Source organism: Rhinoderma darwinii, chromosome 6 (genome assembly GCF_050947455.1).
Source record: "Rhinoderma darwinii isolate aRhiDar2 chromosome 6, aRhiDar2.hap1, whole genome shotgun sequence".
Lineage (NCBI taxonomy): Eukaryota > Metazoa > Chordata > Amphibia > Anura > Rhinodermatidae > Rhinoderma > Rhinoderma darwinii.
Window position 1 is genome coordinate 53,289,039 of NC_134692.1, and position 24,178 is coordinate 53,313,216.

General features: G+C 41.8%; 1 protein-coding gene across 2 annotated transcripts in view; it reads right to left on the minus strand.

The window, feature by feature from the left end:
- VPS8 (VPS8 subunit of CORVET complex) overlaps window positions 1-24,178 on the minus strand; it is a 163,298-nt gene extending 139,120 nt beyond the window's left edge. For both annotated transcript variants that reach the window (XM_075829729.1, XM_075829728.1), the window contains exons 1-11: window positions 24,076-24,178; window positions 19,709-19,878; window positions 19,266-19,334; window positions 15,865-15,992; window positions 15,635-15,728; window positions 15,464-15,496; window positions 15,290-15,344; window positions 6,897-7,021; window positions 5,527-5,613; window positions 4,186-4,253; window positions 2,338-2,491 (exon numbers count right to left, since the gene is read on the minus strand). In XM_075829729.1, coding sequence (XP_075685844.1) covers window positions 2,338-2,491; window positions 4,186-4,253; window positions 5,527-5,613; window positions 6,897-7,021; window positions 15,290-15,344; window positions 15,464-15,496; window positions 15,635-15,728; window positions 15,865-15,992; window positions 19,266-19,334; window positions 19,709-19,878; window position 24,076 — 984 coding nt within the window. In that variant the 5' untranslated portion in view covers window positions 24,077-24,178. The remainder of the gene's footprint in view (window positions 1-2,337; window positions 2,492-4,185; window positions 4,254-5,526; window positions 5,614-6,896; window positions 7,022-15,289; window positions 15,345-15,463; window positions 15,497-15,634; window positions 15,729-15,864; window positions 15,993-19,265; window positions 19,335-19,708; window positions 19,879-24,075) is intronic.

The following is a 24,178-nucleotide window of genomic DNA, read 5'->3' on the forward strand; positions in this document are numbered from 1 at the left end:
TGCTGATGACATGCTACTAATGCTCTCCCAACCTACTGTTTCCCTTCCCAACCTAATGAAAACGTTATCCGATTTTGCCTCAATTTCCGGGCTCGCTATTAACCCCACAAAATCAGTCGCATTAAACATTAATCTCTCCCAGCAAGTCCTGCACTCCATACGTAGCCACTTTCCCTTTCAATGGGCCAGACACTCATTAGATTACCTGGGTATTCATCTGACCCCCTCCTATGATCAGCTATATTCTGCCAACTATCCCTCCCTGATCCGCTCCCTTACCTCTTCTCTGACATCATGGCAACACACCTATCTCTCTTGGGTTGGGCGGATTTCTGCGGTTAAAATAACCATTCTTCCCAGGCTTCTTTACTTGTTTCAAACCCTGCCAATAAAAGTCCCACCGCACATATTACGTCTCCTTCAGAACCGCATATCCTCGTTTATCTGGCGTGGCGCGTGTCCTAGAATATCCAGGTCTACTCTCTGCTCGCTGAAAACAGACGGGGGACTGGGTGTTCCTAATATCTCTAAATATTATCAAGCAGCTATGATAGCATCCTTACCTAAATTACACGTTTCTGTGAATATGCCTCTATTGGTGTACCTGGATATTCCGGAGGTGTCGCCCACCCCTGTACAATCTCTGCCCTGGCTGCCCCCCTCCTTACGCCCTACCCATCTCTCCCCCTCTCTTACACACATTTTAACGGTCTGGGACTCCATCAAATATTCTAGCAGATTGATTTCTCCACATCTTCCCCTCATCTCTATATGGCACAACCCTCTGTTCTCTCCGGGCGCAGGCAACTATTATGCCTTTAAATGGTGGTGGTCGAATGACATACTTAGAGTTCACCAACTCCTCACGCCCACTCACTCTTGGATTCTCTCGTTCTGTGAACTCCAGACCTCTAAGCAGATCCCCAGTGGCGAGATATTCAGATATCTGCAGCTTAAGAACTGGATTACTTCTCTCCTTAACAACAGGGATACATCCGATTCTTGCTCACAGTTCGAGAGAATCTGCAACACCTGCCCAACCTCTAGAGGGATTATATCCCTCTTATACAAATGGCTCCTCAACAACCCATCCCCCACTCCTCATACATATGTGGACCGATGGCACCGGGACTTGGGGATGACGCTGGAACTGGCTGAGTGGCGCAGTATTTGGAGCGCAGTTTCACATTGCTCTATTAATACGAATATCCTAGAATCTGCATACAAAGTCATGATGCGGTGGTACTTGGTCCCTAGCCGAATTGCACACGCATTTCCCACTTATCCTGCCTCCTGCTTTAGGGGATGCCCCGCACCCGGTGACATGCTCCACATATGGTGGTCCTGTCCTAAACTCGTTAGATTCTGGAGCAGAGTCTTTGGTCTCGCCCAGAGTCTGTTTGGTATAATTTTACATAAAGACCCCAAGTTAGCTCTCCTACACCTCAAACGCCCTGAACTAACGCATGCACAATTTCAATTGTTCTCTTACATCCTTTTGGCCGCTAAAATGACTATTGCCCACTCCTGGAAAAAGCAATCTGTAATTTTTGCAAATGTCAAAACCAGAATGGACCAAATATTTGTGAATGAAAAACTCACAAGTATTTTACTAGATAGGGTTGCCAGATTCGAGTTGCTTTGGCTGCCCTGGATCAATTACGCCTACTCTCACTTACCTGGTGCTATGATCACCGCCTTTTGATAATTTGCTAATAACTTTCTTTTTTTCTAGATCTCTGACCGACTTTTCCTTTACCTTTACCCGTCTTTCTGTTCCCCTTTCTCCATTCCCTCTTTCCACTTCCTAATTTTGTTTTTGTTTCCCCTTTTTTTACGTGCTTTTATCATTACTGCCTTGACTACTTGACATATTGTCTAGTTCATTGCTGTATCAGTTGTTGTATATTATATACCTCTTTTTTTTGTGTTCATGCAATATATTTCCTTACTTTGTTGTAAAAACTCAATAAAATTTGTTGAAAAGAAAATTGATGGTCTGTCCATGTAATGCCGGGATGAGACACTTTTCGGGAGAGCTGCTTTATGCAGTGGCTGTCCACTCTGGTTGACAGAGGCGAGTCCCGAGCAGAAAACTCTCCTGTAATACATTCATATGCTCGAATTGGAAATATGAATAGAGGTTGTCTAAACAGTTGTTGGAAGCAAATAAAAAGTCTCTTTATGCTCCCAGTGGCCAACTATTTATCCAGAGCCAACGATGTGTAGGTCTACCTTTATTTACAGAGCCAAATATTCCAACTTGCATACAATTAGTTCAGCTTTGCCAAGCCGTGGTGTAGGACTTATGGAGGAGGAGAGATAAAAAACGTGTACCTTAGTCAAAGATGCCATAGCCAGCAGTGAGTACTGAGTGATAGGATGATCTCGTAGCTCGGGCTTTGTATGAAGGGGTTCAATGCAGCAAACCTCTCCCTTGGAACCACTGAACAGACATCGGGATTCACAGGTTCTTACTCCCATGACTCGCCTGCACCATAATGCAAAGTGATGTAAAGTGAGCAAAAGGCTACAGTATTATTTATTTTTCATGTACGGTATTTATTTAAATGATTAGAATAGTGGCAGAAGATTGTAGTAAAGCAAACAAGCAAAAATGTGGCAGAGGTGTTTACTTTCTAGCTAAGTTCACACCAAATTTCTGCCATACAATTTAGGCTTCGTTCACATCTGCGTCGGGACTCCGTTCATGGGCTCCGTCAGAGCTTTCCCCAAGGGGAACCCACGAACGGAAACCAGACAAACAATAGAAAATCATAGGTTTCCGTTTGCATCACCAGTGATTTCAATGGTGACGGATCCGGTGCAAATGGTTTCCGTTTGTCATCGTTGTTTAAGGATTTCTTCGTTTTGACAGAATCAATACCGTAGTCGACTGCGCTATTCACCTATAAACCTATGGTTTCCGTTTGTTTAAGTCAAGGTTCCCCTGACAGAAAGCTCAGACGGAACCCGTGACACAGATGTGAACGAAGCCTAACAAATACTTTTAGAAAATGATGCTACAGGATGCTGAAGCGTTTATGTTAATTTCAATGGGGAGAGGTGAATAATGCTGAAGGACACATTTATCTAATGTGTATGGCCGTCTTTACAGTAAGGCCAAATGCACACGATGCGTATTTCCGTGCGGCAAATCACCAGCGTAAACCAGTATCAGCAAAGCAAATGAGATTTCAAGAATTCTCATCTACACGTTGCAATTTTTTCTGCACATAAATTGACCTGCGGCGTGTATTTAAAAAATCTGCAGCATGTCAATTTATCTTGCGTTTCCACTTGCAAATTGTATCTGACTAGTTTTAAAAAAAAATACAAACACCAAAATCCGCAGCATAAGGGCTCGTCCAAGCGCTCCGGAATTGCCGTGTTTTTTCCGGCTGGAATTCTGTCCGGAAAATTTCGGCAGCAGAATACAGTAGCAGCATAGTGGATGTGATTTAATAAATCTCATTCACATGCTGCGTAAAATTTCGGAGCCAAAATTGACCTGCGGTGTGTATTTTTCGGACCGCAGAATGTCAATTCCAGCTACGGAAAGTGTGCAGAATTGCTGCGTTTTTCAGGGGAGAGGTCTCCACATTGGGAAATACGCAGCAATTTCCACAATAAAAACTGCAGGAAATGGTGCATTTTTTCCGCATCGGAAAGCCTTTGACTTTCAACGGAATTTCTTACTGAAAGTTCCGTTGTGTGTGGACAAGTCCTAAAATTAAACCTATTTCCGCATCAAAATGTAAAAACCGCACCTAAAAACACATAAAAAAGCCGCACTATTAGGTGCAGATTTTACCTGCGGAATTACCTGCGGTTTTGATGCGGATTTTCTGCACCAAATTCCAAACGTGTGCATGTACCCTAAGAGTATGTCACTTTTTTTTTTCCTTTTGCAAACAGATGCTTTAGAAAATGCTAAAGTTTTGTTTTTTTTCCATGTTATTGTACAAGATATGTCTCCTGCAGCTTATATAATTAGACATGCAAGAGTCCGGGACAGAGGTGTCCAGGCTCAGCGTGACATGTGTGGCTTTTTAACCTGTCCCCTGACAAAGTGCCCTCACTTACACACTGGCATTGGCTTTATATCAAATGACACTAAAATTCAACATGTAAACTTTTGAAATTCAAATATTCAATATGTTGGACAAGAAATAATGAACTTACTTGAATGTCAGCTCAAATACTGATCCTCCGCTATCATTGCAAACAGCAAGAGTTGGATCATCTGTAAACTGGAAATAGAGGGCATATAAGCAGTTCAATACTATATCTTACTGTTCAAAGCCTTTTTACAGATCTATTCACATATCACACCACTTAAATATCAGTGATATCTCATCTCCAAATCACCAATTAAAACCACATATCATTCTAGTTTGTTTTAGAGTAGGTTCTCACGCAGTATAAGAGCTAGTCCACCCATTGCCGCGTTTTTTCCAGACAGAATTTCGGCAGGAAAAAACGCAGCAAAATACAGTAGCAGATTAGTGGATGAGATTTAACAAATCTCATCCACATGCTGCGTAAACATTCCGAGCAGAAATTTACCTGCGGTGCGAATTTTTCGGACCGAAGTGTCAATTCCTGTTGCGGAAAATGGCCAGAAATTGCTACGTTTTTCAGAGGAGATGTCACCGTATCTTAAAACTGTGAAAAACGCCGCAAAATACGCACCATTTTCTGCTGTAAGAACTGCAGGAAATGGTGCGTTTTTTCCGCAGCGGAAAGTCTGACTTTCAACGGAATTGCTGTAGAAATTTTCTGCAACAATTCCGTTGTGTGGACAAGACCTAAGTGGTGGTGGTGATTTTTTAAGTGCAGAATCCACATCACATATACTCCCCAATTACTAGCACCAGACTAACATTCACAGATTTGAGGGCATCTTGTAAAAATAAAAGTCTTTAGCATGTCCTATCTATTGCAGAAATTGAATTGGATTTCACCCTTTGTATTGGCAGGGGTGAAACGTGTAGTAAAGTCCAAAAGTAAACCCCCACTTAGAAAAAAGGAAATACTTCAACAAACGTTCCCAACTTGCAAATACATATAAGTTTACTAGAGCGGTGTTCACATCAACGTTGGGCTTCCGTTCATGCGTTCTGTCAGACCTTTGCGTCAGAGGAACCCATGAAAGGAAAGCCAAATGGAAACCATAGGTTCCGTTTCCATTACCATTGATTTAAATTCTAACGCTTCCGTTGAAAATGGTTTCCGTTTGTTTCCGTTCCGTAAGGTTTCCATTTTTTTTAGCGGAAACAATAGCGTAGTCGACTGCATGTATCCGATAGACATTTCCATCAGGACGATTCATGCAGCTAACGGGGGATTTCTCTGAGTATTATTGTTACTTAGAAATGGATCCCATGAGAGCTGTGTGCTAAGCAGCAATGACTTTATTACCTTTCCTTAACTTACATGGGCCAATAATCGTTGCGATCACTCGGAAACAGGCTAATATTGTACCAATTTTCAACAAACTACATAAAAAAATGGCGCATGTACCTTTATATGCAAGATGGCAGTTCCAGGAGGATGAGCATCGGTTATAGATCGCAGCAGTTTCCCACCTGCCAGATCCCACATTGTAATCTGACAAGAGAAGATAAACGCATATGATTAGCATGGAAGATGCAGTGCTACAATTCACTGGAATTTAGAGTAAAGTGATTTTTATTTTTTCTGAAATTTTTACAATCGTGATACAAATATTACATAACATTCAAAAGGATTTATTAGGGTATGTCTCAATTTAAAGGGGTTATCCGGGTTACTACAATTGATGGCCTATCCTCAGGATAAGCCATCAATATTAGATCAGTGGGGGTCTGACTCTTGGCACCACCGCCGATCAGCTGTTTGAAGGGGCCGCGGTGCTCTTATGAGCGCTGCAGCTTATGGTTCTTCTCTCCGTTTGTACTTGCATGCCCCGTTACATTTGTAGCGCCGGTGGAAGGTATTGAATCACTGTCCCATTCAAACAGCTGATCAGCATGGGTGCCGACAGTCGGACCCTCATTTATCTAATATTTATGCCCTATCCGAAGAATAGACCATCAATTTTAATAATCTGTATAATCATTGAATTCGGTAAGAGGTCACAATCGATGTATAGTGCATGTTATGAGAAAAATAACGTGAAAAAACACATGCATCCAATGTCCGAAAAGGCCAAGAAGAGGTAAGGTTTATAGGTATTTAGAGGAGATTATCTGAATTGAACAATATTTGAACAATAATTGCACAATGTAAATGATCAAAATAAAAAGACAACAATTAAATATTGTGCAATGCTGACTGAAAAGCTGATAAAATTTGGACAGGCCTTAAAGGCTATGTACACCTTTGAAAAATATTTTTTTTTTATATAAAAAAGTGTCTATCAGTTTGATTGGTGCAACTTTGTAATTACATCTTATTAAAAAATTATTTTAACACTTTCAGATACAGCTGCTTTGTATCCTGTATACAGAGCGGCTGTATCTTGCGCTGAGACCTGAATCCGCGGGACTGACTGGTTCAGTGACAGCGGGTCCTGTTTGTCTCTGACACACAGGATCGAGCGGTTACCGATCACATATAAGTTCATAACTTAGATGTGATAGATTACAGGTGGATCCTGCGTGATAGATTACAGGTGGATCCTGCGTGATAGATTACAGGTGGATCCCGCGTGTCAGAGACACACAGGACCCGCTGTCACTGAACAGAACAGATTGCAGTAAGCTCCAAAGCTCCCTCCAGTGGCAGATGAGGCAGTCAGCATGTAATCGTTAATATCCATGTCTATGCAGGGGATCTGGAGCTCTATAATCAGAAAATGAATACTAATCATGCATAAGAGGAAGTTGGGAAGTAGATGTAATTAAATATACCTGTCCTTTGGCAAAACCACAGAGAAGTCTGGAACAGTCATTATTGATACTCAATGCGGAGACCGCTCCATACTGCGCACCCACTGCTGTGCTGCCAAGACAGAGCCGCAGAGCCTGGTTTGTGTCTGTGGAGTAAAGTGAATTCTTATTTCATGCCAAACAGAATAATTATCTTCACACATCCTTCCCATAGCAACATAAGCGCACCAGTGAATCGATCAACAAACAACTGAACAATTTACAGAATTTGCTTTTAAAATGAGAATGTATCAAGCATATACCTTTCTGGTATTTAAATTTGTATCGTATTTCTTTGACAAATCCACTGCCAAGTTTATTGTAGATGTATAGTATCAAATATTAAAAAAAAGCTATAGGAATACACATATTTCTCAAATAATGGTTCTAAACATGTTCTAAATTCTGCTGCTGAAGACAGCAAGGTTTACTCATTTATTACCAGTTCGATTCATATAGGGATTGCCTGAGATTAGAAAAAAAAAAAAAAAGTCTGTTTTTTTTACCCATGATACAGCACCACACTGCTCAATAGGCTCCGTCTGGTATTGCAGCCCAGCCCCATTCAAGTGATCAACGTACATGTATATGTGATACATTTGAGATTAATAATGACTGATCTGCTTGTTAAAAAAATTTGTGGATTATTTCCAATATTTAATAAAAAAAAATAAAAAAATGGCCAAGCAATGAATGATGTGGTCAATGAGTTTTTTGAATAGGAAAATGAATAATGGGAGACACATATAATATTAAAAATTGTATTCATGTTTGCTACATCAATGTCTGCTCATAGTGGAATTAGAAAAAAAAGTGTTATTGGGGTATCCCCACTGTAAGCGCACGTGATTTGCAGTTCCATAGCCGTGAACAGAAAATTCCAAAGATCTCCAAGTCAGAAAACAAAGGAGCACAGATGTCAGAGAAGCGCCACAGCCCCTTCATTGTAGCTATCGGAGGGGTCATAGAGCACGAACACCCACAGTTGACATCATTGACATATTTGAGGGAAAAGTTAGCATCTTCCAGTCTATAATAATAATAATGAAAGTGATCGTTCACGTCAATGTCATCATTGCCGTTTCCTTCATACTAACAGCACTGGTACTTTTTTGGTCCCGCAGCACTTCGTGCCTCAAGGGTGCACGAGTAGGCTTCCACGCCAACATATAAAAATGGGAACACAACACTCCAAGGTATTATGCAATAAGTCATATTTTATTTCACACATAGAGAAAAGTAGTAATCCTAAATAGGTTTAACGTTTCGGTCTATACATCCGACCTTCTTCAGACACGGATTACATCCGCGGATAGAAATATACGGCACTTGCGACCTCGGTCGCTGTTAGGTAATGGCGCCATTACCTAATAGTGACCGAAATAGCAAGCACCGCGTATTTCTATAAGGATGTATAGACTGAAACGTTAAACCTATTTTGGATTACTACTTTTCTCTATGTGTGAAATAAAATATCACTTATTGCAGAATACCTTGGAGTGTTGAGTTCCCATTTTTATACTAACGGCACTGAGCATACTTATGGTGCACGAACTATTAACATGTTAGATTGTTCTCAATTTAATTCACCAACGCTCACAATGGTACTTTACTACAAAGTTGCATATGAGTTTAATGTGTCAGCACAAAAAGATGTGTCTGGAACTGACCATGGGCATGTGTCTACATGCAATAAAGGATGGCTATGGCTGGACTCTTTATTGAGGGACATACTGCTATACTCGGGGGCACGTGTGCCTAGCAAGGTGTATGGGAATCATGTGGCTGGCACTGTAGTTAGGTGATTTGTGGTTAACGCTGCATATGGGGGCATGTAGATATTGCTGTATTTATTTGTATTCTGTAGCTAGCATTCTCGGGGGGAGGGGGGTGGTGAAAGCACCTCCAAAGGAAGGCTTGCAGCCGATTCCAAATGTCGAATTACCATAGTGGAGGCTGACAGCACGTGTGACCATCTCTCCACTACAAACGGGCGAACAAGCGACACTAAATGTAATGTGCAGCCCACGGATGGAGTCAGGGGCCGCATCTGAGGCCCCCATAATGTAGTTGGTGGATCACCGCTGTGTTAGACTATTTTACCTCCATTGCCACATAATCTATTTACCATCCAATGTTGCAAATAGATTGTTCAACATCTTGAGGTAAAGGGTAGTTAGAGTTAAAGGCTATGTACACATTTGAAATCGTTTATTTGTTGTTGTTTTTTTTTAAATGTCTATCATTGTGTTTTGTGCAACATTCTAAATACTTTCAATTAAAAATTATTTTTACTTTTTGAGATATAGCTGCTTTCATACTGTATATAGAGCAGCTGTATCTAGCTCTGAAACCTGTATCCGTCAGGTAAGCGGCACTGACGGATTCAGTGTCAGCGGGTCAGGATCGAGCGGTTACCGATCACATCTAATTTCATTAGTGACACGCAAGACCTGCTGTCACTAAACCCGTCAGTGCCGCTGAACTGACGGATACAGGTTTCAGTGCTAGATACTGATGCTCAGTATACAGGATACAAAGCAGCTGTATCAAAAAGCAGAAATAATTTTTAATGAAGTGTTTAGAAAGTTGCGTAAAACAGACGGATTTTTAAAATAAAAATGTCTAAGGTGTACATAGCCTTAAATGTAAATTAGGAAATAATAATCCATTAAGAAACATATCATCGTGAAACATGAGACCAAATACAAAAAAACAAGCATCGTTTCTCGCACTTGCTGGCATGCAGAACATTATCATACCTTTGCCTTCTCAGTGCCATGAGAATAGGAGAATAGACAGAAAAACAGTCATTAGGACAAAAAAATTGCATTATTTTGCCAACAGCATGCTCTTTTTCGATGACATTTTTCATATCAGTATATGGTTTTATTCGGACTCAACCACCAGTTAGGGCCGGTTCATGGGTTCTGTTCGACCTTTCTGTCGGAGGAACCGATGAACGGAAAGCCAAACAAAAACCATAGCTTGGTTTCCATTTTACTTTCCGTTCATCGGGTCCTCCAACGGAGAACGTTATATTGAGGCCCCACAGTGGACTATTGGACTAACAATTGCTGCAGCTTTAGTTTAGCATTTGTGGACTATGGACTGAAGCATCCTTATTGTTCATCTAACGCATGAGTGATCTACTCATGACCAGTCAGAGGCATTAAAAGGGTTGACAACCCCTTTTTAAAAATTAATCTGGCACGGTGATCAGCCGATTGCAGCAGGTACCGCTTCTCTAACCCCCAGTGATCAGCTTTCATCGCCGTGGGAAGCTTCGTCTAGGCATACATTCCCCCTGCAGCAGTCACTCAAATAAAAGACCATCCATGCAGAGCGGCTGTCCATTCTGACACATATAGGGGGCTTCCGAACAAAGAACACCCCCAAAATAATATCTACATGCTCTAATAGGGAACATGGAAAGGGGTTGTCGTTCTTGGACAACCGCTTTAACCCCTTCCCTCTTTAGCCACTTTTGACCTTCCTGACAGAGCCTCATTTTTCAAATCTGACATGTTTCACTTTATGTGGTAATAACGTTGAAATGCTTCCACCTATCCGGGCGATTCTGAGATTGTTTTCTCGTGACACATTCGACTTTAAGATAGTGGTAAAATTTGGTCGATACATTCAGTATTTAATTGTGAAAAACACGAAAATATAGTGAAAAATTGCAAAAATTAGCATTTTTCTCAATTTAAATGTATCTGCTTGTAAGACAGGCAGTTATACCACACAAAATTGTTGCTAATTAACATCCCCCATATGTCTACTTTAGATTGGCATCGTTTTTTGAACATCCTTTTATTTTTCTAGGACGTTACAAGGCTTAGAACTTTAGCAGCAATTTCTCACATTTTCAAGAAAATTTCAATAAGCTATTTTTACAGGGGCCAGTTCAGTTGTGAAGTGGTTTTGAGGGCCTTATATATTAGAAACGGCCAAAAAGTCACCCCATTTTAAAAACTTCACCCCTCAAAGTATTCAAAACAGCATTTAGAAAATGTCTTAACCCTTTACACATTTCACAGGAATTAAAGCAAAGTACAGGTGAAATTTACAAATTTCATATTTTTTTGCAGAAATAAATTTTGAATACAATTTTTTTTATAACACAGAAGGTTTTACCAGAGAAATGCAACTCAATATTTGTTGCCCAGTTTCTGCAGTTTTAGGAAATATCCCACATGTGGCCGTAGCGTGCTACTGGAATGAAGCACCGGCCTCAGAAGCAAAGGAGCACCTAGTGGATTTTGGGGCCTTATTTTTGTTAGAATATATTTTAGGCACCATGTCAGGTTTGAAGGGCTCTTGCGGTGCCAAAACAGTGAAAATCCCCCAAAAGTGACCCCATCTGGGAAACTAGACACCTCAAGGAAATTATCTAGGGGTGTAGTGAGCATTTTGACCGCACAGGTTTTTTACAGAAATTATTGGAAGTAGGCCGTGAAAATTAAAATCAACATTTCTTCAAAGAAAATGTAGGTTTAGCGATTTTTTTTCTCATTTCCACAAGGACTAAAGGAGAAAAAGCATCGCAAAATTTGTAAAGCAATTTCTCCCGAGTAAAACACTACCCCACATGTGGTAATAAATGGATATTTGGACACACGGCAGGGCTTAGAAGGGAAAGAGCGCCGTTTGGCTTTTGGAGCTCAAATTTAGCAGGAATGGTTTGCGGAGGCCAGGTCACATTTACGAAGCCCCTGAGGGGACAAAACAGTGGAAACCCCCCACAAGTGACCCCATTTCGGAAACTACACCCATTGAGGAAATTATCTAGGGGTATAGTGAGCGTTTTGACCCCACATGTTTTTTGCATAAATTATTGGAAGTAGGCTGTGAAAATGATAATCTAAATTTTTTCAAAGAAAATGTAGGTTTAGCTAATTTATTCTCATTTCCACAAGGACTGAAGGAGAAAAAGCACCACAAAATTTGTAAAGCAATTTCTCCCGAGTAAAACAATACCCCACATGTGGTAATAAACGGCTGTTTGGACACACGGCAGGGCTTAGAAGGGAAACAGCACTATTTGGCTTTTTGAGATCACATTTAGCAGGAATGGTTTGCGGAGGCCATGTCACATTTGCAAAGCCCCTGAGGGGACAAAACAATGAAAACGCCCAAAAAGGGACTCCATTTAGGAAACTACACCTCTTGAGGAATTCATCTAGGGGTGTAGTAAGCATTTTGACCCCACAGACGTTTCATAGAATTTATTAGAATTAGGCAGTGAAAATAAAAACAGTCCTTTTTCTTCAATAAGACGTAGCTTTAGCGCAAATTTTTTCATTTTCTCAACAAATAAAGGAAAAAAAGAGCCCAAAATTTGTAAAGCAATTTCTCCCGAGTACGGCAATACCCCATATGTGGTCATAAACTGCTGTTTGGGCAAACGGCAGGGCTCAGAAGGAAAGGACCGCCATTTGGAGTGCAGATGTTGCTGGATTGGTTTCTGGGCGCCTGTGGGCCCAAAACAGTGGAAACCCCCCAGAAGTGACCCCATTTTGGAAACGACACCCCTCAATGCATTTACCAAGGGGTGTAGTAAGCATTTTAACCCTGCAGGTGTTTTGTAGAAATTAGTGTTCACTCGATGTTGCAGAGTGAAAATGGGATTTTCTTCCATAGATATGCCAATATGTGGTGCCCGGCTTGTGCCACCATAACAAGACAGCCCTCTAATTATTATGCGGTGTTTCCCGGTTTTAGAAACACCCTACATGTGGCCCTAATCTTTTGCCTGGACATATGACAGGGCTCAGGAGTGAAGAGTACCATGCGGAGTGGAGGCCTAATTTGGCGATTTACAAAGTATTGGTTCACAACTGCAGAGGCTCAGATGTGAAATAATAAAAAGAAACCCCTGAGAAGTGACCCCATTATGGAAACTGCACCCCTCAAGGCATTTATTAAGGGGTGTAGTGAGGATTTTCACCCAACAGGTCTTTTCCATAAATGAATGCACTGCGGATGGTGCAAATTAAAAATTTATATTTTTCCCTAGATATGCCATTCAGTGGCAAATATGTCATGCCAAGCTTATGACACTGGAGACACACACCCCAAAAATTGTTAAAAGGGTTCTCCCGGGTATGACGATGCCATATATGTTGAAGGAAACTGCTGTTTGGGCACGCTGTAGGGTTCAGAGCCGAGGGAGCACCATTTGGCTTTTGGAGAGCGGATTTTGCTTGGTACTAAATTTGTTTGAGTATTGCTGGTGTTTTATAATGTGGGGGTACATGTAAGCGGGGCGGAGTATATAAGGGGCATAGTCAGGTGGTATGAAAAAAAATTAATAATCCATAGATGTGTGTTACGCTGTGAAGCAATCCTTTCCGCACAGGCCAGTGTCGCACTGATAAATGGTGTCATTTCTTATCCCCCTTTTGGTCCACACTCTGCACCTTTGTAGTTTGAGGAATTTTGCTGGGAAGTGTTGTCCTGGTATAATACGGGCACCGTCGCTTCCAGCGGATATGTTTGGGCCCTCCCTTTCCTGGTTCCCTAATTTTAGGTCCTTGATAAATCGCCTCTTCAAACAGAAGAAATGTTCCCCTCGGGCACAACTGCATATTTTTTTATTTCCTGACTTATTGGAGCCAAAACTAATTTTATTTTTCATAGACGTAGCGGTATGAGGGCTGGTTTGTTGCGGGATGAGCTGTAGTTATTATTAGTACCATTTTGGGGTACATGTGACTTTTTGATCACCTTTTATCCTATTTTTTGGGATGCCAGGTAAACAAAAAAACGCAATTCTGGCACAGCTTTTTTCGGGTTTTTTTATACAGCGTTCACCATGCGTTATAAATTACATGTTAACTTTATTCTGCTGGTCAGTACGATTCTGGCGATACCTAATTTATAGCATTTTTTTATGTTTTACAACTTTTTTCACAATAAAATTACTTTTGTAAAAAGAATGTATTTTTTTTCTGTCGCAAAGTTGTGAGAACCATAACGTTTTAATTTTTTTGTCGACGGAGGTGTATGAGGGCTTGTTTTTTGCGGGACGAGCTATAGTTTTTATAGGTACCATTTTTGGATACGTGCGACTTTTTGATCACTTTTTATTCTAATATTTGTAGGGCAAAGTGACCAAAAAACAGAAACTCTGGTAACGTTTTTTAAGTTTTTTTTTACGCTGTTCACCGCGTGCAATAAATAATACAATATTTTGATACCTCAGGTCGTTACGGTCGTGGCGATACCAAATACATATGGTTTATTATTATTTTTCAATAATAAAGGACTTGATAAGAGTAAAAGGGGGATTGTGTTTTATTTGATTACTTGAAACTTTTATTGTTTTCAAACTTTTATTTTTTGCACTTTTTTTTTACACTTTTTTATACTTTTTTTTACACTTTTCTTCAAGTCCCACTAGGGGACTTGAAGGTCCAACGGTCAGATTTTTTTTTTTCTAATACATTGCAGTACCTATGTAGTGCAATGTATTAGATCTGTCAGTCATTCACTGACAGCAAGCCGATTAGGCTTCGCCTCCCGGCGGGGCCTAATAGGCTTCCGTAATGGCAGAGCAGGAGACCATTGTGTCTCCTGTTGCCATAACAGCAGTCGCCAGTCCCGATTGCCTGTCAGGGCTGGCGATCTGCTAGTAACCGCTACGATGCAGCAATCACTTTCGATTGCTGCATCGAAGGGGTTAATGGCAGGGATCGGAGCTAGCTCCGGTTCCTGCCGTTACAGGTGGATGTCAGCTGTACAGTACAGCTGACATCCACCGCTGATGACGCCGGATCAGCTCCTGACCCGGCGCCATCTTGCCGGCAGCTACGGAAGCCGATCAGGCTCCGCCGCCGGGCGGATCTTGACCGGCTTCGGTGCTAGGCAGACTGGGAGGCCAGTATTAGGCCTCCGGTTGCCATTGCAGCCACCGGAACCCCGGCAATTTCATTGCTGGGGCTCCGATGAGCTGCAAACACCTTAAGTGCAGCGATCGCGTTTGAGCGCTGCACTTAAGGGGTTAATGGCGGGGATCGAAGCTAATTTCGGTCCCCGCCGTTACAGTCGGATGTCAGCTGTAAGATACAGCTGAGATCCGGTGATGATGGCACCGACTCAGTTTCTGAGCCGGTGCCAAACATTTGAAGTACATGTACGGCATTTTGCGGGAAGTCAATGCTTTCCATGACGTACATGTACGTCAAATGTCGGGAAGGGGTTAAAAGTACCCATTTTTAAAAACTATTTTTATCAAAAAAAAGTCAGTGGCAGACAAACACAACTATATTGACATGCATTTCATTACATTTTTTTGTAAATGGTATGCCCCGTCCATTGTGTGAATGGGGTCTACTAAAAAATATATATTTTGACCCTATGGAACTTACCAAATATTAAAGTCAATCCATGAGAAGTGCCTACTGCAATGAGATTGGAAACAGCCTAAAGATATTTAAAAACAAAAAGGAAGACTCAAGGGGAGCTCTGCAAATATGGATAGACAGATAGAAGACAGACAGACAGACAGACAGACAGACAGACAGACAGACAGACAGACTTACAATAGCTGTGGGCAAACCAGCATCTACTTTATCCTAGAATAAGACGAGAAGATTATTGATTTTTTTTGCAACTAGTTTTGCTTATACACATATTTGATTGATCTATAGGATAACACAAAGGTGAAGCTTATACCCCTTCTATCTCTATATGTATATTACCCCTTGACTTACTGTAGCAGACACGATCTGTGCAGAGATCCCTTTGAGCAGAGTATGGCACATTACTGATCCATGGCGGGAAAACGCATCGGGTAGCCTCTTCTTCCTGCCATGAGTAACATGTAAAGAATAGTCTCCAGCAGAGTGTATTTAATCCAAGGTGCAAACTGTTTATTACTATACCAATGAGACAGCGTAACATCTGTACAACTACAGGAGAATTATTAGTCTTTACTAAGTACCTTTTGTGGGCCCGGTCACCGCTGTCAGAGCTGGCCAATGATGAGGTGTCACAGGAGTAGGTGTCAATGGTCTCGATGTTTAAAAGAGCTGGATCCTCAGGTATAAAAGGCTCATCCTCATCATCTGTCTAGTGAGACAAATATTATATCCAGAAGTAAATTAGAGCATTGTACTGTATTTTTCTTGCCTTCTTTCTACATAAAAAGGCTTTTGTCTTCATCATATAGCAAAATAGCATTCGGAGGTCTGCTAAAATATAGACTTCTAATGCGGCCACGATACCATTTTCAAAATTACCATGTGTAGCCTACAAACTAGCACGAAGAAACCCAATGGTTAAGAGCGGAGATACAACTAGCTACCTAAGGCTGGATTCACACGACCATGTTACGTCCGTAGTGGACGGAACGTATTTCGGCCGCAAGTCCCGGACCGAACACACTGCAGGGAGCCGGGCTCCTAGCATCATAGTTATGTACGACGCTAGGAGTCCCTGCCTCGCTGCAGGACAACTGTCCCGTCCTGTAATCATGTTTTCAGTACGGGACAGTTGTCCTGCAGCGAGGCAGGGACTCCTAGCATCGTACATAACTATGATGCTAGGAGCCCGGCTCCCTGCACTGTGTTCGGTCCGGGACTTGCGGCCGAAATACGTTCCGTCCATTACGGACGTAACATGCTCGTGTGAACCCAGCCTTAGCCCTTTTGCTGCTAGGGGTTTGGGGACTATTTTCCGACTTTTGATATACGCAAATAAAGCCTGAATTATAAAATTTTTAAAAAAAGTGATTCTACCCCTATAGTCAAATATTTTCTGAGAGTAGACAACTGGTACTTTGTGAAAACGCCACCTATCACTTTATACTCATAAGCGCCTTCATGCAATTTTTTATCAAAGTGTAATGTTTTATAAAAAAATGCATTAAAGAGAACCTTTCACCTCCCCATACAGGTGCAGCGGAGTGCAGAATATAATGGGCAGGGCTGCACAAACCCAGGGGCACTTTAAATAACGGAGGAGGGTAGAAAAAAAATGTAGAGTCCGGTGCCGTTATACATGGCGCCTGATATTTAAATAACCCCCTGAACTGTCAACGGTGCGTGTACTGGCAAGCGGGCGTGTTACTATGGCTGTGACACTGTCCAATCAGATACGGACAGTGTTACAGTAAGGCCTTATGCACACGAACGTGTATTACGTACGCACGGACCTATGTTAGTCAATGGGGCCGTTCAGACAGTCCGTGATTTTCACGCAGCGTATGTCCGCTGCGTAAAACTCACAACATGTCCTATACTTGGCCGTTTTTCGCGCATCAGGCACCCATTGAAGTCAATGCGTGCGTGAAAATCGCGCACTTCCGTGTGACGCGCACAACAGTAGATAAAGGAATGAAGGAAAAAATAAAAGCACTTCCTTCATTTATTTTTCTAAACTTCAAAACTGCGTGTCATAAGCATGGCATAGGCGTGAAAATCACGCAGCACATACTGATGACACACGCAACTGCAACACGCAAAAAAACGCAGCGTTTTTTGCGTGCGCAAAACGCACACGTTCATGTGAATAAGGTCTAAGAGCGAGGATAGAGGCGAGGAGAATATGCGCGCGCACTCTCACTCTCCAGCTTTCAAGATCAGTCTTCTACCGAACAGGCAAGGGGGCGTGTCACTGCTACGGATGCTTGCAAGGTCTGTAGCAGAGACACGCCCCCTTGCCAGTTCGGCAGACAAAGTACAAGACTGATCTCTCGCAAGAGCTGAAGAGAGGAGAGTGCACATGCCCGCTCTCCTCTCTCCAGCTCTTAAACTGTCCATAGCAGTGACATGCCCCCTTGCCAGTTCGGCAGAAGACTGATCTTGAAAGCTGTCACTGATCTCGCGCACACTCCTCTATCCTCGCTCATGCTGTAACACTGTCCGTATCTGATTGGACAGTGTCACAGCCATAGTAACACGCCCCATTGACAGTTCAGGGGGTTATTTAAATATCGGGCACCAAATATAATGGCACCGATATCTAAATAACGGAGGAGGGTAGAAAAAATATTGAGTGCCCCAGAGTTTGTGCAGCCCTGCCCATTACATGCTGCACATGTATGGGGAGGTGAAAAGTTCTCTTTAAAATTTAGGTTTGTGTCTAAAAGTCTGACCTAAGCAGAGTTTAGACAACCAAAACCTCCTAAAAATAAAAAGGTCAAGATGTGCACAGGTCATACATGCCACCTAAGTCTACATGAACAGATCTTCACAAAATCATCACATATGAAGAAACTGAAAACCTTAGTGAATCCGTATGCTGGTAAACATCCAAGTCATTGAATTGTCTTGCGTCCTGCCACCAGTTCTGTGTATAGTTCACTTAGTGAGTGATATGGCGTCCATGGTGTTGTCAAATTACAAGAAAATGGATACTTCATACAGCGCGCCGGGCTGATGTCCACCATGGTGGATCGTTTTTAGCCGACGCTGTGATGTTATGTATAGTCTGTATAAAGTGTAGACAGTACCAGCAGCGGGAGACAGGAGGGCCATAGCAGTGACAGTCGGCATATTTTCTACAAAGATACAGTACATTTAAACGTTTTTCGCTATTGTAGCCACAATGCAGGGGTTATCAGAAAACCCCTTTAATCGGAACTGATAAATGTGGCACAGTAAAAAATAAACTGTGTGATCCCGCGTTTTCATGCTGTAGATATTGGTGCAATTTTCCTCAGCACTAGGAATACACAATTCGCAAGCAGAAACGCAAGACAAATTGACATGTAGCTCAGTGAGCTACGCTGTTTTCTCCTTCATGGTCGGAAATCAGCCGGAACACAGAGGTAGAACGGGGTTTAGGGGGCCCCGTTCTAGAGATAGGCGCAGGTCCCAGAGGTGGGACCCGCATCTATCTGACATTTATGACATATCCTGTGGATATGTCATAAATGTCCCACGTGGGAAAACCACTTTAAGTAAGAGTATCTATTTAGGTATTCCTAAAGGAAATACGTCAATGGGTGCTATTACATCCATTGAACGGCGCCCCTAATCCTCGTGATGGGCAGCGATCTAAAGCACCCCAATATATATCACACATATTAAGAGGCATCACATCGTCACTGACATCTCACTTCAGTGTGTAAAGGAGTCATGGTTTCGATCACTTAATGCCTCTTGGCCTGCTTACAAGTAGCCCATTTTTTTTCACTCAGCACCCCAAGAAAGGATTTGGGCAACAGGTGCAAAAGAACATGCTGATGTATTTCCTATAGAGCATTTATTAGATGCTCGTGCTTAAAGGGATCTATCCTGGTGACAGATACCCTTTCAAGTATCCCTAGATTGCCCCGCAGATACAGGCTGCAATGCCTCTTCCATAGGTCTTTCTGTGTACATAAACATTTGTACTCACCTCATTCAAGATGCTCTCTAAAGTCGGAGGGGTGTCAACTTGGGGAATGTCAAACTCCTTGTCATCAATCTAATAGAAAATGGCAACATGTGAAACCAGGGATGTGCTGCCTAAGAATTGCAAGAATTAATATATTGAAGTTTTAACTTGCTGTATTTTTCCTTTACACTGGATTTGTATAGTGTTTCATAAATAGATACTCAAATGTGAGGCCATTTTTTATATATATATATATATATATATATATACACACACACACACACACACACACACACACACACATTAGAAAATACATAGCTCTTATAAAAGTAATATTTTCCAACCTTTCCTATAAAAATATAACAAAACTTCTCCCATGAACTTGTTCAAATAATTCTGACCCATAAGTGCATGCACCAAGCCTTGTCTATGTATTTTTGCCATACACCTAGTATAATATTTACCAGTTCCTGCTTGGAATCCAAGTCCTTGTCCACATCAAGATAGCCTATAGGAGTCTGGGATTTATTGAGTTCATCTTCTACACTGCCAGATAATCCAGCAGCTTCAGCAATAAACCTCCCTGAATCCCATCCCTTGGAACTGAGATCATCTTCTCCGGGGTCTGACTCCACTGCAAAAAAAAAAAAAAAGAAGAACGTTTCAGATTATTATCTTCAAAAAGTATAATCATATTCTTTTTCCGGGGTAAATAATATCTTTATTAAAAAAACGTTTAAATATTGACACATTTTTGTTAGTATAAATGAAAAACATTGCAAATAATGAAACAACGATGAAGCCTCAATAGTTCTCTTTATACAATGTTACCAATTGTACTTATACAAAATATTTTCTGATTTGTTCCACCTACTTTAATTCCATTTATAAAATATGATTCTTTCCAAGCAGCATAATTACTGGTTTATAGCATCGGAAACTTCAACCAATGGATTCAGCTACCCAAGCCAGTTACATTTATGGCATGACAACATTGAGATACTTTTTATTGTGCTTCATAAGGTTCTTCAAGTGGTTCAAGGGAACCATTTTATTCTAAAGTGTATGGCCCTCTTAGGCTGGAATCACACAAGAAGTTTTTGGGCAAAATTTGATGCACTTTTTTTGAGCCAAACGCAGAAGTGGATGCAAAAGAGAAGAGATGTATCAGTCTTTCCTTTATAATTGTCCTTCTTTTTGGATCCACTGCTAAATATGGCACAAAAAAAAACTGCCACGAAAACAGCTTGTGGGATTCCAGCATTAAAGGGATTGTTCACTTTAGAATAAACATTTTCATACACCCTATTAGGGATAAGTTAATAAAGGGGGGTCCTCTGTTCAGGATCCTCCGCTAGAGTGTCTCTCGCTCTGGAAGATCTGTCCTGTCCTGCATTACACAGACAACACATTGATGTGAATGGGCACTGTGTAATGCTTAATTTCCCCTGTGGTGGCGCTGCAGGAAAACAAACCATTTACTGACCGGTTTCCCCAAAGATTACAGCTGATTGCTGAAGGTCACAGCAGGAGGGACACTGTGATCCGCTTATTGTCAAGGGACCCTTCTAACAAGTAGGGATTGTCCAAAGTGGAGAACCCCTTTAAGGCTACTAGGTAACACAAATGTAATTTTTTTCAGTCTATAGTCATAATTGCTACAGTATCCAAGGCAGTGGTGGACAACTGGTGACCCGCTAATGAACACCCCGTAGCCACTGGGCCCCCTTCCTCAATCCGTGTGTAAAATACAGAGTGCATAGTAAAGCTCTTCTTCCCTGTGTACACAGCCCACTGAAACACTGGTCTACTAAAGAGCGTGTCCTGCTCAGCCCTGGTATGAAACAGCAGCAGAACAATTCTCTTTTCTGTCCTTTTCTGTTTTTTATTGTAACAATAAATCAGTGTATTTAGAGGAGATGTCTCGTCAAAGATATTGGTGGTACAGCGCTAGGATATGCCAACAATGTGATTGGCAGGGGGTCTGACGGCTGTGACCACTGCCAATCACTAGAACGAAGTGGCAGTGGCACTTTCCAATATCTTGCCACTTCATCTCTTCTCGGCCCTGTCTTTTTTTTAGTCATTAGCATTGAAAAGCCAGAAACTAGATTGGCCATCCAAGCAGCCACCTGGTGCCCTTGCTACTCCATTTTTAGTTATTATTACGGGAGTCACGGCGATCAGACACATCCTAGCGATATGCTCCCATAATCTTGACAATACTTTCACGCTGTACGTTTTTGTTGCTTTTTATTTTAGCATGCATTTTTTTGGGTTTTGGTTGATGAACTATTGAGACATGGAAGTTTATCAACCAAAAAACAACAACACAACACATGCTAAAAACGCAGTAAAAACGCACAGTGTGAACCCAGTCTTTAAATGTAGAGTCCAGTCCATTTAGCTCAGAGGTAATACTTGTGAGGACTGTACGGGTGTTCAGCCTATGAAAGTAAACAAAAATGATTTTTCACTGATAGCAAACAGAGATCTTGAAAACGGTAAGGAATTGAAACAAGAAAAATCCATTATACAGCGTTATTTACATAAAACTACAAAAGAAAAAAAACAAAAACACTAAGCATAATGAGAATACGACAGATGTTTGACAAAAAGGCCATTTGGGTAGAATTATGACAACAGCAAATTGAACAAACTTCCCTACTAAAAATACTGGGAGGTAAAATACATTTTTAGGCTATGTTCAGACGGGGTATTTTGCCGAGTTTTTTTACGCGGAAACCGCGTCGCAAAACTCGGCAAAAACAGCCCGAGAACGCCTCCCATTGATTTCAATGGGAGGCGTCGGCGTCTTTTTCCCGCGAGCAGTAAAACTGCCTCGCGGGAAAAAGAAGCGACATGCCCTATCTTCGGGCGCTTCCGCCTCTGACCTCCCATTGACTTCAATGGGAGGCAGAGAAAGCGTATTTCGCGCTGTTTTATGCCCGCGGCGCTCAATGGCCGCGGGCGAAAAACGGCGCGAAAATCGGCGTGCAGGGAGAGGAAAATCTGCCTCAAAGTTCCAAACGGAATTTTGAGGCAGATATTCCTCCCCCAAAATACTCCGTGTGAACATAGCCTAAACTGTAAAAGAGAGAACGTGTTTCTGACTAAGAAGGGCGGAGGGCCATGGGGTTTCATATGCAAATGTAGGACCATTGTTTTATGATATTGGTTAGTCCGGGTGTGCTCCTCTATTGTATTGTCTGCTGGACTCCACATTTAGGTATGGGCTGAAGAGAAATGGGAACGTGTGGATTAAATATTAACCAAAACAGAAACACTAAACTAAAATGGAAATATCACTTGAAATGTAAATGAGATCTTCACCTCCATGACACTGGGGATGGGTGTCTGATAGTATTGAGTAAACAGCAATGGTTTTGATGTTTCTCTCGACCCTTTTCTGGGAAAGCCCAAAATGTACAAAACAGAACTTTCATTTTTGCAGAGTGTGAATAGTTCAGGGTTATGTCGCTTTGTACGGTTTCTAAAGCTGCATTCACACGAACGTGGCCAACCTCGGATGTGAAAAACGGCAGACTAGAGTCTATGGAGGGATGCGTGAAGCGCAAAAAAATAGGACATGTCCTATTTTTTTTACGGACCCTTCACACACTCCGTTAAAACAACAGTCGTGTGAACTACAGGAGTCCGTGTGACGGCCGTTGTTTTAACGGTCATCACACGGACGTGATACACGCTCGTCTGAATGAGCCCTAAGGCCATATTCACACCATGACGTTTTAGTGCATATTTTTATGCAATTTTTGAAGCCACAAACAGTGGATCGTAAGGGAGGGGAAGTATATAGGAAATATTCTACTTTTTTTTTTTTTTATCTACTACTGGTTGTGACTTCAAAACCGGCACAGTGAGAACATACCCATAGGCCAGCGGTCTCCAACCAGTGACACTACAAGTCCCAGGATTCCCTGCCAGCCATATATGGTCATAAACATTGAATCAAAGCTTTGGTGACATTCACAATTTCTACCATTTTGTCTGTTTTACAGTTTTCGTGAATGGATGTTCACAATGGCTGCCAAAATGGAGATGTGAGTCATGATAAACGTTTCTTTGGAAGGAACGGTGTGTGCGCGGCGTCATCGACTGATCAGACTCCGCCTTATATAAGAAGTACGGAAAAGTATTGACACAAAAACGGCGAATCCTCTTCAGCCACTGCTTTTACGCAGCCCATAGACTTTGGGTATTTATTAGTAGAAGTCGGAGGAGGCCGCTCATCTCTCTTGCTTATAGAAGAGCTGCTGTCGATCAGATCGTCCCTGTAGAACTGCCAGCTGATATCCCCAGCTGCCTGAGGTGACTTATTTACCAAAGAAGCCCCCACTTTTCCACACAGAGAAGCGGCAGCGAGTTATGCCAGGTGCCATGTTAGCGTAGGGCTGTAGCGGATATTCATAAAAACGCACACACACAGGGTTAATGAATGGCGCCATGCAGGACAGCAGTACTAATAAATATGCAACAAGAGGATGAACATCATAAATAAAATAGATATAAACTACCGTCTGTTTACATAAAGCAATGATCACGTGAGCAGATGTGTTTCTTAGGACATCCAATAAAAAAACAGTACCTGAAATAGCTGATAACAGGGGACAATAGCCTGCCTACATACAACTACACAACAAGCTATACGTCAGACTTTATTCTCCAGACTCACAGTATGACATAATTCGGTAATATAAATACGTGGGACATATTAAAAATCTCTTCCCCTCTTATCCCCCTCCCCCTTTTATATCTGTGTCATTAAACGATTCCATTTATTTCCAGCCCGCCACACTCATACGTCACTTACTGTGTCCAGGTAAACAGGAATGCTGGTTTATCAGAGAACAGACAGCTGAACTGCCAGCAATTACGCATGCGCCAAACTCCCCCGGAAGTCATACTTCCTCTTT